Genomic DNA, 18,597 nt, shown 5'->3' with positions numbered 1-18,597 from the left:
GTATGTGCGATAATTAAAAATACCCTCACTCGATACTTGTTATAAATTTCGCCATTATAAATATTACATGGTCTTTAATACAATGCATTGCAATTAGTCATAAAGCAATCAAGTATTAATTTGTCTAAATAATTCAGCGCGACAGAATTTTTCACGGGAACAAATGGAAATTTTTAATCGAATACTGCAAATGTTGAAATAAGATATGTGTTTAACAGAAATCGCGTTAAATATGCAATTTTTATTCTTTCACGGTACAGGATTAATGGATTATCCAGTGTAAATTTCTGCCGAAGCCCCTATTTAAATTTCAACTGTGCCGCAGGTGGAGCTCATTGTATTCTTCGTATTTTCCCGATAAAATAAATATTCCGAATGCTATCGAGAGAAAGCAGCAAGTATAATGTAAAATATGATTGCCCATGTATATGTATATCCATCGATATATCGTTTCTCATTATGTGAGATCGCAAAACAGGGCGTCGCGGAGCAAAAACGAGATGCAATTTTCGTATTCATGCGACGAAGAGATACGAGTCTGACCCACTCGAGGTACGCGCTGCGTCGCTCGAGTTACCCGTTTTTTTCCCCAGATTCTCTTTGTTTTCACGGTCTGATAGAAGAAGCGTTACGAAGACGGATGTCCGCCTATCGTCGAATGACTCATGGATCTACCCCACCGGTGGTTCACGTGACGGGCCCCAGCATCCCCGAAAGAGACGGCTTGTATATAAGATTCGTGACGACTTCGGTAAAAGCACAGACAGCGGGCGTCGTGCAGGGAGAAAGTGTTCGGTTAGAGAGCGAGAGTCCGAGTATAAGACACGGTCGCGGACCGAGAAAATCAGTTAATCGCGGGTGCATCTGTGAAGACAACGGTCAGGTATGTGTTTTTAAACGGTTAACAATTGCTGATATTATTTCTTCAAAATGTAAGAGACTATTTTGTTCCCGCTACAGTTTCGTGAAAATTTTTTTAATACGTACGAAAGTATAAGTAACAATCGCGAAGGTATCCATGTAACGTTAGAAAAAAAACACATTGGTAAATAATAAAACATTTTTTCATATTCGCGTCGAGAGAAAATTTTGAATTACTTTGCCAGATGCTGATTAAAAAATCAAGATGTAAGTAATTATGCGGATAATCCTTTCGGTAAATAGTCAAATATTTTCGAAGTAAACTACTCGAAAATATAAACCAAACGTGAAAAACGGATGTGGAAGCTCATGTTTAATCGCAGAGTAACTTGTAGTCTAATTCGGTAGAGATCATATTATTTTTCAGAAGGAAAAATATTTTTCCGCGCCCGGCGACTCACAGCGATCGCGGCAAGGAATGTTTTTATCGATTACCGATTGACCGAGAGACTATATATTTGCATACGCTCACCGTTATTTGTTTAATAATTGGAGAATTCAGATTTCTCCAATATATCTCTCAAACGCGCACTGGGATACGTGCATTTCATAAAATGCAAAAGACTTTATCGAAATTAGGAGTGAAAAGCGCTCGCCTACGCGCGTGTCGCTCTATCGTGCGATATATAAAAACTTTCTCCTCTTTAAATACCGCCTCCGCATTGTCCCTATTCAGATTCGCGGATTTGTCAAGCGTATCCGATCCACTATTGTACGCTAAAGACGTTTTACCCTACATTCTGCTACAAATGTTTAATTGCAATAAGCTATCGACGGTCAACTTTTACTTGATTAGCCGATTTATAAAACCAGAGTACATGAAACGTTTAGTTTTACTTGAAAAATTTTAGTATTTTTGGCATTTTGTAGATTTTGTTTTTTTTTAGCAGAAAAATAAATTTTGTAGATTTTGTTTTTCTAACAGAAAAATAATCGCGAGGATATCATCAGTAGTACTGTTTATTGCGATAAATATTACTATATGCTTCGGTGGTCGAATTGGTTGAGACGCCCGCCTAGAGTGTAGGGAGGTCCAGGTTCAAACCCTGGCTGAGATATTATTTTTCGCAATTAATTTCTTTAATTAGAATTTGCCAGCCATGGGTCGTCATGCAATTTTCTACATTGGTTAATCAACTACTGGCGTTAAATAATCCTTTACGTTTTGTTTTTTTTATTCTCAAAAGAGAGAGCGAGCGGCGAATTCGACGACTCAGCTTATAGTAGTAAAAATGGAGATGCTAGAGATTTCGTGTAGCCATAAAACTTTTAATGAGTCGAGTGGTCTAGGATTGTTCTATTGGCGGCCTACTTCGAGATAATTGATTTATTGTGAGAAGCGAGTCACCGGAGGATGGTTAAAGAGAATATAAAGCCGGTCGCGTTACTCGCAACTTGGACGTCACAGAGGAAGCCGCGATACGCGAATGTCGTAGAGCGCCGATGCGATTTCGCGGTATAACGAGACGTCAAGGCAAGTGGAAAGTAAAATATTAAAATTATCCGCACGTACGCAACGCATAACTACTTTCACTGTCGTAGGCGTTGAATAAAAGACACGTCACGACGCGTTATCTGTATCTTTGCCAAATGTAGCGACTCTAGTCCAAACCTCGCGTGATGATCGCTCTAAAAATGCTCTACCGCAAACATTAAATCGCGTACGGAGACACTTCGCCTCTAATTTGAAATTTAAATCGCCCCGCCCGCGCGAGTGGACGTCATAGCGCGCTCGTTACGCAATTGCTTTCTCCCGTTGACAAAACGATTTCGAAAAGTGTAAAATAATATGAGAAGATGTGCTCGGCGAGAGACGTCATGTTACCTGAACCGGCCAAACGACTTTCACCCAACTTCCTCTCGCTTTCATTGGTCCCTCCTCGGTTTAACTACACGCGTGTATGCGTCTTCGTGCAAGACAGTCCAGTACCGTTACCGGAAACCGGTCTCCACACGTGGATGAGTAAGAATGTTATTCTGATAAGAGATAAAGACTCGGTCGTTCTCTGGAGCAACCAAAGTTACACTGAAAGTCGTCGATTACCCACCATAGGCCGAAATAATGGTGTCTACATTACACTGAAAGATTTTAGGGTAGATTGCAATTATACTGATGGGCAAATGCGTATTCTCCACGATTTTGACCCAATTTCGATTCGAAATAGCTGTCCCGCAGCTGTCATGAACAATAATACGAACGGAGAAAGGCGAGATGCACTTTCACGTGGAACCACGCTTGGTACTCACGGAGAAATTGTCGAGAGATCGATTGGGGAGAAGAAAATCGTCAGGCGCTTTGCGTCAAGGATTTAATTAAAATAATAAAGTGAAAACAGTAGAAAGAAAAGTGACGAGATGAAATAATTGCATTAAATTTAAGTACGTGAAAGACTATAATAAGAGCATATGTCAAAAAGTACATTTTTATAAGATTAAACAGCAACTCAATCAAAATTATGAATTATAATAAAAACGTCAAAGATCAAGCTAAAAAGAAAACAATTTGTCTGTTGGTCCAAGAAAATGGAGCTAAAGCTGAGCCTTTTGTCTTCTGTTACAGGATGAGGACGCAATTCATCCTGATAGCTTGCTTAGCGATAGCAAGGCAAACATTTGGTACTCAAGTGTACGAGACGCCGAGTGACACTTCGCAACAACAATGGAAGCCGTGGAAGAATCAAGACCTGATCCAAGCGTCGAACGGGGACCAAGACAAGCATCGTCCCGTCACGTTCGACGATTCTGACATGCAACAGAAAGAGTCGCAACAACCGTTATTTTACAACGCGAATATTCAATCGGGCGCCAGCGGAGTCGCCGACGTCGCCGGTCAGCAATCGGTAAGGATTTTATCGTCATCGCGAAACATTTAAACGTGGTAAATATAATTAAAATCAGAAGTATAAATTGTTGTCCAAGTAATATCTGGCAGGAAGTTGATGAATGAGCATTTTAAAAAGCACTAATTTATGAATCTCTTTGTATTTTCAATTGTAGGTTGACTCTGTGGTCGAGAATATTCTCGTGTCTATTCGGGAAGGTCGCAACCTCGAGGGATACGCCCAAGTCTACTCTGACCCTAACGTAAAAAATGCTCTGGATCTTGGCAACGACACGATCGCACGTTCCTATATCGAAGACAAGCTCTGCTCCCTCGGTTTGATGAACGTGAGCCCAGTTTTATAATTGTCATTCTTGAAATCAATTTTTCCTGCTTTAGAAGTTTTAAAGTTATTTGACTAACGCTCGAAATTACAATCTATCCGTCGTATTGCCTTATATTGCCAATATGGATATAATTAACGGTTCGAATTTCCTTCATCTTACTTAACTAAATATCGACTGATCTCTTTCGCAAGGTCGTATCTCGATTTTGCGCAATTTCTGGACCAGGATGAGCGTTTAAGCACAAAGACCAGAAATTGCGTGAACTCGAGATACGACCTTGCGAAAGAGATCGATGCGTGCAGATTCTTGAAAGCTCATGAACCATATTTTACGTGCTAGAACATGACAAAGAGTTTATAAATAAGCTAACAATTGGTCATTTTACGCAGTGCGACAACGTGGAAGGACGACGTCCTTACTATTCCCCTCACCGCGACATTCATCCGCACGACGTCATCTACGCTCAGCCGGTGACCATCAGGCCGGTAGGCCATCCACTTCCGGCCATACCTGTAAAGCGGCCTTACGGTTCGGCTAAGCCCGTGCCACTACCTCCGAGTTTCGGTTCGCCGTTGGGGCCCGGGGTTTACCCTGGACCCGGACCGACGTTCGGTAGACCTCCGCCTGGCTTCGGGCCTTATCCCGTGTACAAGAAACCCGGTTTCCCTATCCCTCTGGGCCCGTCCAAACCCACATACGAGACCATCGAACCCGATTTCGTGGACACGTTCATCGACAAGAAGCAGGCGGTGTTGCATCAACCGAGTGCCTCGGGCGTCCAACAGCACGTTCATCATCATTACCATCACGGGGACGCCGGTGGCAGCGCGCACAGCCCCGCCGTAGTCGCGTCATCCCCCGTGCTCGGTGGCGGCGGTCTCGGCAGTTATGGCTACGGGAACGGCGGGAGTTTCGGCGCCACGATCAACGATTTCGAGGACTACAAGAAGGAGTTCAAGATCAAAACACCCGCGAGCAACAGCGGCCCGTTGCCCTCCGCCTTGTCCCCCGTGAAAGGCTACGTCGATCGTTATCCCGCTTACGAGAAGCCGAACGGCAAACAGTTCGCTTCCGGCGGGCAACAGCTCGGCGTTAATAATCAATTCCTGGGGAACGGCGGTTACGACGGCGATTATCCATTCAACAACGGCGCCGACAATAGTTTCGGTTCCACGTCTTACGAGGATTGCGTGTGCGTGCCGTACGATCAGTGCGCGACGATCAATAACGTGGGCCGCAAGGACGATCTCTACTTGGCTATCGATCCGCGCAATCTCGACAAGGATATCGAGGCTGAGACCGTCGAGGTGGTAATCACCGACGGGAACGGAACAATGAGCGTCGCGAGGGTGCCCAAGGGGGTGAACGGGACCGAGCAGATCGAGGAGACGAAAAACGAGTGGACGGAGGGGGCCGGGGCGGCAGAAGGTACGAAGCGAAACCGCAGGGATGTCAAGAACGTTACCAAGAAGGACGACGAGCAGGTGATACAAGAAGTAAGTTGACACGGACCGTTTCTCTCGCTGTTCTTGCGAGTTCCGAGCGGACGATGCGACAATCGATGTACGTACAAATTAGCAGACCTTCGACCGCGATGTTTAGCTAGGTGATAAATTTTGGATTGAACATCGATCCGAGTTATTCGATACGCATCGGAAGCTCGACTCGCGTATCGTTTAAGCTGTCGTGTAAAATGCATGCCACTTGCAGCAAATAACGCTATTGTTCTAACACGATATCGCTCAGTTTGACACGCTCCGTCAGTCGGTTCGTCCTAGACCAGCCACACGCAATTAAACGCCCGTGCTAGAAACGATAGATTAGAAGCCGTCGTAGCGGAGGACACCGGGACTCGTGCGACCCAAGTCGCACGAACGCTTCTAATAATCGGCGCAAGCGAATGCGAGGAAAGGCTACGGGAAATTCTCGGCTATAATCAACGTGCTAATCCTCCCGGAAAAAAAAAACTAAACGGGATCGAGACGAAAGAGAGAAAGAGACCTCGGTGCTACGTGATTTGTTCGACTCTCTCGTTGCAGAGACTGACGGTAAGAACCGGCAATCTGGACACCTCGAAACTGAACGTGAGGCCGACTTGGGGCGTCAGTTTCGGCCTACCGCAGACCGGTGGTGTCGGTCCGGTCGCGCCCCACCCTGGCAATCCCCTGGGGATCCCGGGGTACACGCCGGGCTACGGGCTGGTCGGCGGACAGGGCATAAATCTCGGCCCGGTCGCCGTGAATCCGCTCGTGGCGGTGCAGGTCACCAAAGACGAGTACGGCGAGAAGGTGGTGAAGCCTTACGTGAACCTGCACGTAACGCCGAATCCAGGACTTATTCACAAGCTAGGCCACCTCCTGGCTCACAAGAAACACGGCCTGTACGGCGGTTATTACGGCGGTCATTACGGCGGTCATTATGGCGGAAATTACGGCGCTTACGCTCCTCATTATCACACGCATCACGAGAAACCGATCTATCATTATCCGTACGAGAGACCGCCGTTCTATCCGTCGCACGGTGTTCACCATCACGAGCCGAGCTACTACCAGCCCCACGGCGGATACTATCCCTCCTACTACAAGGACGACGACGACGATTACAACGACTATGATTACTCGGACGATTATCAGGATGATTACTATAGGAACGCTCGCGCGAGAAACGCGTCGACGACGAAAGGTAGACAATCCTCGAAGGCTTCGCCGAAGGCCTCGCCGCGAGGACCGGTCAGCGACGAGCGGCAGACGGGCGGGAAGATTACCTTCTCGGACAGAAGGAGACGTCGCGACACGGCGACGACGTTTAGCGAAACGACGGAGGTAAGGACACGGTCGGTTGGTCCGCTCGCTCTGCCGAGCGGACTTAACCGTCGTAATAACGAGCCGTTGTAGAGAGGCTGAGGCCCTCGGGGCGAACGACTCGGGGACGACGATCACCGACTCCGCGAACTTACGAAACGCGGGACTGTCAAACTGAGCGGCGGCGTATAAGCACAGATAGAAGTCGAGGACACGATAAGTAGAGCTCGTGCGCGGCTGCGTCGGCACGGCCAGTCGGTTGACCGATCATCTCTTTCTATTCGCAGAGACGATACGACGGCCGCCCGCAGGCTTGCGGTTCTCATCACGTCTGCTGCCGGAAATCGCACGTAATAGGGGCACGCCCGCGACCCGGTCAATGCGGAGTTAGGAACACACAGGGCATCAATGGCCGCATCAAGACCCCGGTCTACGTCGACGGGGACTCTGAATTCGGTACGTGACTTCTAACGCAATTCACCGAACGGGATAGCGTTTCTGAGAAAAGGCGTCAATAGTTTGAGCCGGGGACATTTCAGTGAAATACACGCCGTCCTGGGAATAGACGGCGCGAAAAGGAAACGATTCCTCTCTTTTGCCATCATTTTCCGGAATGGCAAACGTCTAACCGATGTTATCACTCGCCGAGCGCAATTTTATAGATACACGATCGCTTTAATGAAACGTTCCCAAATGCTGGCCAGACCCTGTTATCGCGAATTTAATATTACTATTATAATATTAAATTTCGAACATAAATTTTTCACGTTTTAAATACTCGGTATACAATTTCGTACGTTGCAAGTTTACTACTCGGCAATTTGAGATGTATTTTTCACACATACGTAATTGTAAATATCAAATTTTTAGTATTCCATTGCACGGCGACGTTAAAGCGTATCGTCGTTACGTTAAATCTTTCGTGACTCAGGCGAATACCCGTGGCAAGTGGCTATTCTGAAGAAGGACACCAAGGAGAGCGTCTACGTTTGCGGAGGCACATTGATCTCGCCCCGGCACATCGTCACCGCCGCTCATTGCGTCAAGACCCACGCCGGTCGTGACCTTCGCGCACGATTAGGCGACTGGGACGTGAATCACGACGTCGAGTTCTACCCCTACATCGAGCGCGACATCGTCAGCGTCTTCGTGCACCCCGAGTTCTACGCCGGCACTCTTGCCAACGACATCGCTATTCTGAAGCTGGATCACGACGTCGATTTCGCGAAGAACCCTCACATTAGCGCCGCCTGTCTGCCGGATAAGCACGACGACTTCACCGGAACTAGGTGCGTCTATCATAGTTTATAAAGCGAGACACAGACCGCCGCGGGGAAAATTGTTTAAAAAGCTTTTCAATCGCGAGAGTCCCTCCTAAATTCTAAGCTAGTACATTTTCATTCCGATTCTTATAACTCTCTAGATTTGAATGACTTTGATACAGCGACGAAAAAATTTCGTAAACTGTTGTAAATTTTTGCAGACACTTTTTTTTATGTTCCCTCGAGCCCGTATGTTTAGGACTATAATTGTTACACGCTATAACGCGTTTTTGATGATATTTCAAGTATTAAAAAAATTTTCAAGTTTGTACAAACCTGGTATTACCAAACGTGGCACTACCATTAAATCGATTGTCTCTTATTTTCTGTGCTTAATATGTTTATTGGGGGAAGAAGTAGTAGATAACATTTTAGAGAAAACATACAAATAACGAAAGAGTTATATGATTATATTGCATTGAAAAGGACCTATTGTTAAGAGTCAAATAAACCAGACAGACTCTTGCTCGTAATCGCTTTGCCACGCGGAGAAAATTTTCTTTTAAAATTTACCCTGAAAATAATGTAATCGTAGTACAACATGGCATTTTGAAGAACTTCATGAAAGTTTTTTTGAACTCAAGTTTCAAAAAGCTTTCATAAAGTTCTTCAAAATGCCATGTTGTCCCACGATTACACGATATTTCAAGCTAAATTGTACGAGAAAATTCTCTTCGTGTACTGGTGGCTTTATTTGAATCTGAAATATAAAATCTGACGATCTTAATGTGCGGCAGATGCTGGACCACCGGATGGGGCAAGGACGCTTTCGGCGACTTCGGCAAATACCAGAACATACTGAAGGAGGTGGACGTACCTGTCATCAGCAACCACGTGTGCGAGCAGCAGATGAGGCGGACGCGGCTGGGGCCCAGCTTCAGTCTCCACCCGGGCTTCGTCTGCGCCGGCGGCGAGGAGGGCAAGGACGCCTGCAAGGGCGACGGCGGCAGCCCGATGGTCTGCGAGCATCAGGGCCGCTGGCAGCTGACCGGTGTCGTCTCCTGGGGCATTGGCTGCGGCCAACCGAACGTGCCTGGCGTGTACACACGCGTCTCCCACTATCTCGACTGGATCCGCCAGATCGTGGATTACTAAAAGAAATTTCTCCATTTCAAGTCGCGTTCGAGACAAAAGAGATTGGGCAATCTCGGCTTTTCTTTTCAAAATGTCGCGATCTTTCGTCGGTTGAACAAAAAATAGCGATATATTTAATTTCGTAGATACAGAGAGAGAGAGAGAGAGAGGCGTATATTTATGTGTATTTTATTTATACTAAAATGGTTAATGTTTTATTCGTATACGATACATTTCTAAGTTAATTTCGCTCAAGGCGGAGAGACATTTATTTCATCACTCGTGTCTAGGCGGGTTTTGTTTAACTTAAAAATGCCCAACTTGTTTTTATTGTTCATATGTCTCTGGATCGTACGATCTCGGCGCCGTTTGCGCGCCGAGGCTACAATGTACAAGCAATTCGCGAAGCGTGTGATTCGAGCGTTCGGATCGTCGAGTAATGCATTTTCTTTGCAACAGATTATATATTTATAATATCGACTTAATAAATAACTCACACACACCTTTGTAATCCACGACTGCTTCTCTGACCCGCACAATTGCGATCGAGATCCGCCCGGGACACTTGCGCGCGCTCGCAACCTGCAATCAAATATATTTGTCACAGTATCAAATGAATATCGGGAAATTTTGGCGTCAAAGCGCCTTAAACGCGGCTCGTACCTTTGTAATCCACAATTGCTTCTTTGACCCGTGCAATTGCGACCGAGAGATTCGCCCGGGAGTCTCGCAACCTGCAAATATATTTGTCGCAAGGATCAAATGGATATCGAGAAACTTTGGCGGCAAAAGCGCCTTGAACGCAACAGGCAATAGCGCACGAGCCGCCATTGTCGACAATGGCGGCTTCGTAAGCCACGACTGCTTCTCTGACCCGCGCGATTGCGATCGAGATCCGCCCGGGACTCTCGCGCGCGCTCGCGACCTGCAATCGCATTTGTCGCAAAGATGAAATGAATATCGGGAAACTTTGACCGGCGAAAGCGCCTTGAACGCGACAGACAATGGCGGCTCGTACCTTCGTAAGCCACGACTGCTTCTCTGTCCCGCGCGATTGCGATCGAGATCCGCCCGGGACTCTCGCGCGCGCTCCCGACCTGCAATCGCATTTGTCGCAAAGATGAAATGAATATCGGGAAACTCCGAGGGCAAGAAGCGCGTGAGGCGATAGCGGCTCGAAGTGGTTTTCTCGCATTACACTTGGAGAGGAAGATTTCGTTGGAGCGGGGTCGAATCGCCGACGCGAGCTTCCGCCATTTTGCAACGTATGAAAAGTACGCCGCTCGCGGATTCCGAAAATTGCCGTGCACGAGCGGACGTCGGGACACGCAGTGCGTCTCTACGGGACGACCGACGGGTCGGGATGCCTCTTTCCGACACTCCTCGGACATCGCTCGGCAAAAACCCTTCGACTTACCTCCCGGCGCAATCGGAAGATCGCACAAGTCGCTCGCGAACGTCGCCGCACCAAATTCGAAACGACGGAGACGTTGCTCCGACCGCGCCCGAGAACGCCCGAGCGGCCCCGAGGACGATTACGGTGCCGGTGCCGCCATCTGCCGTCGTAGTCTAGAGGTAACCGACCTATCGCGCATAACCTCTCGTGCACAGATTTTACTCTCAAAACACTGTCTTTTCGCCGAAAGCTCCGCGCGGTTTTCGTCAGGTACACGTTCGTCTCTCGACGTGCCGCGTCTGACGAAGAATTGAGGGTGACGCGTCGAGACGGGAGTTGAGCGGGCGATCCGGTACGCGAGATCCAATCGTCGGGAGAAGAGGAGCCGAGGCGGTGGGTGATCCCTGGTCGACGACTGTTCGCCGGTCGGTCGCGCGCGATGCCTATCAAGTTGATCGGCCGCACGACGGACTTCAAGGGGAAGCCCCTCTGGGAGATCCTGGGGAACCTGAAGAACTTCGGCGTCGGCAGGCTCGTGATAAGGAACCGCTTCCAGAGGTACCCCGAGCCCTGTTACATGAGGATACTGAAGGTCGCCGGGATGCCGCTGCCCGACAGGCCCTACGTAGGTAACCGGCGACGACGGCGCGACGTCGGTCTCCGTTTGCACGCCACCCTTGCCTGACTTGCAGTCGCGTTGTTTCAGAACGACCGTAAGGTCGCAGTGCTCGTGGAGAAGGTCTTCCGCGGCCAGAAGAACCCGCGACCGGTGCAGCTGGATAGCGCGACCTACAAGGCGGATTACGTGCTGATACCGAGGGATCGGGAGCGCGTGTTCCTCGAGAACACGAAGGTGCCGGAGATGAAGATCCTGCCCACCACGACGGACCTGCCGCCGCTGTTCTCGCAGTTGTTGATAAAGCAGATGAGGGCGAGGGGCGTCGCGGCGCCCGCAGTGCCGAAATTAAATCTACGGTATAACTTCGAGGCATCGAGCGTTAAGAACTACAAGGTCGCCGAGGAGAACGAAAGCCCGACGGTGAAACTGAACTTTAGTGTGGACGAGGACAGTGTTCTTTTCCCAAAGCTAGAAGAGACTGCGGCCTCGTGAGGTTTTAATGCCTACTTGTATAGTTGTTAAGAATAAATGTTTTATAGTAATTATTCCTGGCGAATGATGCAATAAATTATTTTAGAGAGAGAGAGAGAGAGAGAGACGTGCGAGAGAAACCGTCTGACTTTCAAAGCTCCGCGCCGTTGGACTCGAGTTCAGGAGCGTGAACATCCGTTTTCTCCGCGCGAACGACCTGCAATTTGTACGAGAGCCATTATTCGTGTTGCAATTCCTCGATCGTACCAGTACCTTCCAAAACTGACGCATCTCCTCGACGTCCCATCTTTTTCTAACGAGCCACCCGCGAACGTGTCTCTGTATGCGCAGGGCGGCCTCCTCCTTGGTCCACAGCCACGATTTCGGATAGATTGGCCTGGGGCTAGGAAAGAATGTAACAACGTTATTTACTGGAGAAAGTGCGGGGCGTGTGTTCTTCTTACTGCGACTTTAGCCATAGCTTAAACTGTGGTATGTCGAACACGTCCCGCCAAGCGTACGATCTGCTCGGGTGCCGCGAGTTTCGGTTCCAAAGTATCTCTGCGAGATGGTCCAGTCCGTTGAAGGAGCATTTAGGTGTCTACAGGGCACAGCGATTTGCTTTCAAGATATCTTTCGTATTGAGAACGCGTGCGGTGTAACGTTGTACTTGTAATGCATTTCGGCGATCGGCTTCGAGTAACATTTCCTCCATTGCGCCTAATAAAGTCGGGAATACATTTTTGTCCAAGTAATCCGGGACGCTTTCGGACGAGTCCGTCATTTTGTTTGCACGTCAAGAAGTCTGTGAATTTACGAAGCGAATACAGATGCGAGTCGGTTTATTGCACCGCGAGCTTTAAACGTGCATGGCGTGTAGGAAATTTGCCTGTCAACCTCGACGAGAGATATTGACAATGTTAAGGCCGTAAATAATAAAAATCCTTTAGGTCGCGTTTCGCTAATTTCGCGAAATCGGGGAAATAATGAATGCGCCTCACATATAAATATGTAATCTGCAGAAGCACGAAGTGTTATACATCGATTCTAAATGTCCTGTAATCCTGCAAAGAGCCCATGTCCCCCGAGTTGCCCGAAAGTCAAGGAACAGCTCCGCATCGCAAGTATGTCACGTTATAGGCTGTCTTTGAACGCGTTACTAATAGATTCTTGTGCTATTTAAGTCAATTTAATTAATACTTTGCGTAAACGTTGCAAACCCTCGCAAATTGAAACAGTCAAGGAATTGCCTAATGTGACGGACGGGATTTTTCCGCGGGAGAAGAACGATGTGAAACCACGACTTCCGCCGGACGTTATTTCGAGAGACATACCCGACGAGGCGGCGCATGTTGATAAAGTGCCCGTCGATCGTGACGTGCGACCTGAAGTGTTAAAAGACGTGGAAACGGAACCCTCGGTTTCCGAGGAATTTCCGACTCGGGAACCGACTGTCGTCCCCACAGAAAAGACCGCTGATGACGTTGGAGAGAAAATTTATTTAATTGAAAAAGAGAAATTAACAGAACCCACGATCGTCCAGGAAGAAACTGTTACAGTGGAAAGGATAGATCGTAATGAAAAAAGAAATGATTTTGTTGAAGAAAAGGAATTGGTGCCAGGACCCGCCGTCCCAAAAGAAACTGTCACTCCAACAGAAAGGCTAGCAGATCGCGATGAAACGAAAATTGGTCTTGTTGCGGAAAAGGAACTGGTTGAAGAACCCACAATTATCCCGGAAGAAACTGTTACTCCAACAGAGAAAATAGTAGATCTTGATGAGAAGAAAATTGATTTTGTCGAGGAAGAAGCTGTCACTCCGCCAACAAAGATAGATTGGGAGGAAGAGAAAATCGATTTAATTACAGAGGAGAAATTAGACAAAAAACCCGTGACTGTCCAGGAAGAAACTGTCATTCCGACGGAAAGGACAGCAGATCGCGATGATGAGAAAATCGATTTCGTCGAAGAGGAGGACAGAGCCGTTGAGGGAATCGCAGCGGAACCCGTACGAAAAGTTCCGATTACGATCGAGGAACCTGAAATTATCGAAGACGAAATGAAATTGGCGCCAACAACAAAGATTGAATTGGAGACGTCGCGGGAATTGGAAGAGCAGTGTAATTAAACATAATTATTGGCAGGTATAATTTACAGAGAAATCCGTCCGTTGGTAATTTTGCACGGTAATTTTAGTCGAGCCGGAGGAGCGCATGGAATATGGCGAAGAGGAGGAGAGCGTCACTGACTACGAGAAATTTATCGACGAGGAATTGCAGGAGTCTCTGCCCGCTGTAATAGCGAGGGAAATTCCGGAGGAGCCGAGGGCGGTGCGTCGTGAAATTTCCAGGAATGCGGCCACCTTGTACGAGAGAATCGATCGCGAAAGACCTGTCAGACCACCGAGGGAGCGAGAAGCGGTGACCGCAATGCCTGAAGAACGACCGGCTGAGGAAGAAGTATCTGCAAGGCGGGCCCTCGAAAGCTCGACGACAGAGCAGATCGTCTCGCGCAAGCCTGAGAAAGACGCTTGCGAGGAAACATGTCCTTTGGCGAAGGAGCAGAAAGGCAAGTTAGCTTATTTTCAGGGGAAAACTCAGTCAGAATCGTCGTCTCCCGTATCGTATTGATCTTTCCTTCTAGGGATGCCTATATATGTACACACGCACACACCGTATATATTCCACAAATCGAGATTCGTTCCTATTGCAGAACGCATTATGCGCAAATTGAAGGTACGGCAGCGGGTCGTAGATCATTATTATCTGACGAAGGGCTTCAGCTACTTCGAGGACGTATGCACGTGCTCTCTGGCTTGCATGGTGTACACTTTGAGCAGAGATCCGTTCGTGAAGAGCATATTCGCGTCTCTCGCATTGTTCGCCGTCGGACTGAAGCTGTGCTCCGAACTGGATGCGTGGGAGATGCCGAGTCGCGTTTCATAAGATCTGAAATAGCGATATCTCAACCGACGCGTAATCTTCACCCGACTCTCTCTCTCTCTCTCTCTTTCTCTCGTAGAAACGCGACGGCTTAAGATTAACGAGACACCGTTAATCATATGATGTATGGTGACTTGTTTATTCAATATACAGCTATGTACAGTTTGATATTTTATGTACAATCGTAGGAGACGCTGACAAGTAGATTAAGCGTTTAACATTATTCGCGATTTCGCTGTTCTCTGGCAAAGCAGGGTCCTGGCGATCCACAGCGACGCGATTAGCACGAGTAACGCGACCGCCGAGATCAGGATCGCTAAATAATGGTTCTGCGAGGCGCGTGACTCGTATTTTGGAAGAACCACTCGCAGGACTATGTCATCCTGCCACTCGACGGTGTTGTTTCGATCCGGGACGCTTCTGGCGCGTCTAACGTGACCGGCAGGACAATCCAGAACACAATCCACGGACTCGAGACACGCCGTGGTCTTCACGGTGAGGAAGATCTCGTCGGTTTCCTTCATGCCCTCGAACATGAACGCCTGGAAGATCAGGTAATTCTCCAACGGTGAGACAGCGTATTGCTCCCGAGGACAAATCTCGTGCACGTCCGGATTCAAGCAGCCGTCTTTGTCGAGGATCCACAGACTGTTAACGATTTTCTGCCGCTGGCGCTCCTCCACGTAGTGCATCGTCACTTGGCCGATCTTCGAGTGTCGCCAGCCTTTAAACACGCGGAAGGATAGAAGAATGAAAATTGAGATCTCGCGTGTAATTGAGACAATTTTCGCTCAGGCCACTCTCATATTTAATTGATTATATGATTGATATAATTATAGAAAATTATACAACAAACGATCTAATTGTGCAATTTCTTCTTGTTCAATTTTATCGCGTTAATTTAATAGAATTGTACAATTGATCTCTCACAAACTTCTCCCGCATGGCCTTCTCTCTCGGGGCGAAATTATCGGAGATCGTATGTTACATGAAGTCGCTGTCAGAGTTGCAGACACACCATTCGTCTTACTAAAGGAATAAAAGCGCGCGGTACCACCACCGTTGCTCGGCACTAATGCGCTTACTGTCGTCGCCGTTGACTAACACGCGCAGCAGAATCTCCTCGCCGAGGACGACCGTGCCGCCCGATTGTATCCTCGTGTCGAAAATGTTTCTCGAGCCGTAAGTCTTCCTGAACAGCCCCACGTCCACATTCAGGGCGTTCTCGGCGCCGCCGTTTAGCACGCCCGGTACGCTCCTCGCTTTCCTGAATGCAGCACAATACAGATATGATATCTGAATGGCCCGGCCGCTATTTTTATCACCGGGGGAAGACAAATGACGCGGTCTTACGCTTCCAAAGTTTTCACGCTGATCCGCCGCGTGTGATACGCGACCCTGTCCTGGGTCTTACATCGCAACGTCACCCTGCGGTCCTCCCGCAGTCGTAGACCGGGGATCACGGGGAATCTCAGGTCGAGGCAGTACGATTGGTTGCCGTCCGCTGAACAATCGACGACCCCGCAATCCCAGACCTGGTCCCGCTCAAAACTAACGCGGTAAGAGTCCCCGGCCGCTGTCGCCCGGCACGCGTCTTCGCCCGTCGCGTTGTCTATCACCGGCGGGCCCGAGCTGCTCGGCGCTTTGACGGATGCTCTACGATTATGGATGGACGGATGCGACACATGTAATGTCTTATACGTACGTAATACAGATTGTCAAGCTCGAATAAATAATATGATATTATGTAAATTAAATGATCGATAGAATTGTTTAGCTACTGCCAGGTATCAGTCTTCTTTCTTCTGCCTTGTCGCAGAGAACATTTTAGATATTACATTTTAGATTCAAGAAGTTTGGGAAAGACTGGCGTAGATGCGGCGAAAGACGGAGGGGGTTGAAGCTCCTTTGAATCTCATTACCTGAAGAACAATTCGTTTCCCGTGTTCTGACAGGACATCTCCTCCACACTGACGCGGTTTGCTAAGGACAATGGTGGTGTTTCACTGAAAGGAGGCGGAGGGGAAGGAGGAGGAGGCTGCGTTGTAGTCCGTTGAGGATGTTTGCCTAGCGGGAAAGTGGGTCGACGATGATGCTGAGGTATTTGCAGCCCGACGCTCCCCGGATACCTCGCGTCGTGCGGTCCCTTGCGCGCGGGGACTCGCGCGGAATCCCGCTCGGGCAGGCGGTGCAACGCGCCGGGATGGTATCCGGTCTCGTCCATCACCGCGACCGCCACGTTCCGCGCTCTGTTATCGATCACTTCCGGCAGCGGGAAATCCGGAATCGGAGTCGGAGGTAAATAACCGTTGTCCTGAAGTATCGCCACCCTCGAGACGTTGTATCTGCGATGGAAGTTGACGAGGACCGCATCCGGAGACTCGAATCCGCCCGCGAGCTTCCCGGAGGACATCGCGCCGACGAGGAGCAGCCACCGATAGATCTGCAACGACGTCACCAATTAGTTTCATAAATTATTAGATGTAGCGAAACAAGTGTAAAGATTGTCGCGATCGTCACTTGCGTCGACAACCCCGTTTAAAATAGATAGAGTACGATCAGATTACACGCAATTTCAATGTAAATTAATAAGATTCTCATTTATTTACATTGAAATTGTGTGTAATCTAATATTTTAAACAGGGAATTGCATTTTGCACACTAGCTGTTAAATTTAACTTAATGATTCGCCACTGCTCCTACTCAGTATGTCATTGATTGAACAACAGAGTTAAAAGAAACCATAAAATGAGTTGGACGAGAGAGTAGTTGTTTTCCTAACTACAATTTGTGTTAACATAATAAATTTTACCGCACGTGGTAGTTAAAAATATTGAGTAAGAGCAGTGACGACTTGCAAGTAAATTTAACACTACAAATTTAACGGTGTGTCGCGGATCGTAGCACGGTCGAGACATGGCTGGAACAGCAAGGGTGCGACTGATGGCCGGCGCGTAGCCGTGGGTGGGTTTTTAAAGCGCTTTTAAAGCGCACACCTCCGCGAAACCGGATCCCGCCGGCCATTGTTCCGCCCGGCGAACAAACATCGGCGAACACCGGCCGCCGGGCGGCTTAATAGGCGCCGCGTTTCGTGATTTGGCTGACGATCGGGTGCTTAGCATAAAACACGCCGTTCGCATCCTCGATTTTAACGCGGCTGCCATTAATAACGATAACTGCGGGATCTGTCGTCGTCCCTCTCACGCTGTCCATTACATCTCGATCAATTTGGGTCAGAAGGCCTCTCTGTGACTCGCATACAGTCGCACCGTGTCCACTTCCAGATTTCCAGCCCGATACATTATGCCGCGTTCCTTTATGCGCCGCGGTACACTTTTTTCTTTTAACGAAAAGACATTAAGCGGGCTCTATCTTACATTAATAATGTATGAAACATGTATGCATACCATTTATACGCATACGTTTTAGGATATATAAATCTTACATCTATAACATAAGTATATTGTATTAAATTCATTACATTAAAAATATATACATATGTATCCCTGTTTAAAATAGTAGATTGAATACGATCAGATTACATTAGTTTACACACAACTTTAATGTAAATAAATAAGAGTCTTATTAATTTACATTGAAATTGCGTGTAATCTAATGCAATCTGATCGGATTCTATCATTTTTATTTTAAACGGAGATAACAAAAATATATTAAATGTACAAATATTTGTTATCATACTATATAATCAGATTACGTTAGATTACATACAATTTTCATGTAAATAAATAAGAGTCCTATTAATTTACATTGAAATTGTGTATAATCTAATGCAATCTGATCGGATTCTATCATTTTTTAAACGGAGATAACAAAAATATATTAAATGTATAAATATTTGTTATCATACTATATAATCAGATAA

General features: G+C 47.5%; 6 protein-coding genes across 7 annotated transcripts; 3 read left to right on the top strand and 3 right to left on the bottom strand.

Moving 5' to 3' along the window:
- Window positions 1–724: 724 nt before the first annotated feature.
- Window positions 725–9,797, top strand: LOC105570091. Its single transcript, XM_012027056.1, has 8 exons — window positions 725–883; window positions 3,482–3,761; window positions 3,919–4,089; window positions 4,479–5,573; window positions 6,129–6,979; window positions 7,180–7,346; window positions 7,822–8,179; window positions 8,950–9,797. The coding sequence occupies exons 2-8, from the start codon at window positions 3,483–3,485 to the stop codon at window positions 9,305–9,307; spliced, it is 3,279 nt and encodes a 1,092-aa protein (XP_011882446.1). The 5' UTR covers window positions 725–883; window position 3,482; the 3' UTR covers window positions 9,308–9,797.
- LOC105569814 lies at window positions 9,767–10,314 on the bottom strand. Its single transcript, XM_012026550.1, has 2 exons — window positions 9,950–10,314; window positions 9,767–9,868 (listed from the first exon to the last, which is right to left on the bottom strand). The coding sequence occupies exons 1-2, from the start codon at window positions 10,221–10,223 to the stop codon at window positions 9,780–9,782; spliced, it is 363 nt and encodes a 120-aa protein (XP_011881940.1). The 5' UTR covers window positions 10,224–10,314; the 3' UTR covers window positions 9,767–9,779.
- Window positions 10,315–10,864: 550 nt separating this feature from the next.
- LOC105569815 lies at window positions 10,865–11,846 on the top strand. 2 transcript variants are annotated; one of them, XM_012026551.1, is made up of 2 exons: window positions 10,865–11,311; window positions 11,375–11,846. In XM_012026551.1, the coding sequence occupies exons 1-2, from the start codon at window positions 11,122–11,124 to the stop codon at window positions 11,791–11,793; spliced, it is 609 nt and encodes a 202-aa protein (XP_011881941.1). In that variant the 5' UTR covers window positions 10,865–11,121; the 3' UTR covers window positions 11,794–11,846. The 2 variants fall into 2 exon arrangements, with proteins under 2 accessions (XP_011881941.1, XP_011881942.1); XM_012026552.1 differs by having other exon boundaries at window positions 10,868–11,307; window positions 11,389–11,846.
- A 12-nt stretch (window positions 11,847–11,858) lies between these two features.
- Window positions 11,859–13,035, bottom strand: LOC105569812 (IQ domain-containing protein K-like). The gene is made up of 3 exons (XM_012026548.1): window positions 12,443–13,035; window positions 12,237–12,373; window positions 11,859–12,175 (listed from the first exon to the last, which is right to left on the bottom strand). The coding sequence occupies exons 1-3, from the start codon at window positions 12,554–12,556 to the stop codon at window positions 11,875–11,877; spliced, it is 552 nt and encodes a 183-aa protein (XP_011881938.1). The 5' UTR covers window positions 12,557–13,035; the 3' UTR covers window positions 11,859–11,874.
- Window positions 12,824–14,879, top strand: LOC105570090 (zonadhesin-like). Its single transcript, XM_012027055.1, has 4 exons — window positions 12,824–12,896; window positions 12,957–13,892; window positions 13,969–14,340; window positions 14,485–14,879. Exons 1-4 carry the CDS (start codon window positions 12,824–12,826, stop codon window positions 14,715–14,717), a joined length of 1,614 nt encoding a protein of 537 aa, XP_011882445.1. The 3' UTR covers window positions 14,718–14,879.
- A 16-nt stretch (window positions 14,880–14,895) lies between these two features.
- On the bottom strand, window positions 14,896–18,253 carry LOC105569813. The gene is made up of 5 exons (XM_012026549.1): window positions 17,631–18,253; window positions 16,637–17,157; window positions 16,068–16,370; window positions 15,800–15,981; window positions 14,896–15,438 (listed from the first exon to the last, which is right to left on the bottom strand). Exons 1-5 carry the CDS (start codon window positions 17,736–17,738, stop codon window positions 14,921–14,923), a joined length of 1,632 nt encoding a protein of 543 aa, XP_011881939.1. The 5' UTR covers window positions 17,739–18,253; the 3' UTR covers window positions 14,896–14,920.
- Between the last annotated feature and the right edge of the window lie 344 nt (window positions 18,254–18,597).

This window comes from Vollenhovia emeryi, unplaced genomic scaffold, assembly GCF_000949405.1.
Source record: "Vollenhovia emeryi isolate VEMERY1.0 unplaced genomic scaffold, V.emery_V1.0 DF939122.1, whole genome shotgun sequence".
NCBI lineage: Eukaryota > Metazoa > Arthropoda > Insecta > Hymenoptera > Formicidae > Vollenhovia > Vollenhovia emeryi.
The sequence above is the reverse complement of the archived record's forward strand: the minus strand, read 5'-3'. Positions and strand labels throughout refer to the sequence as shown.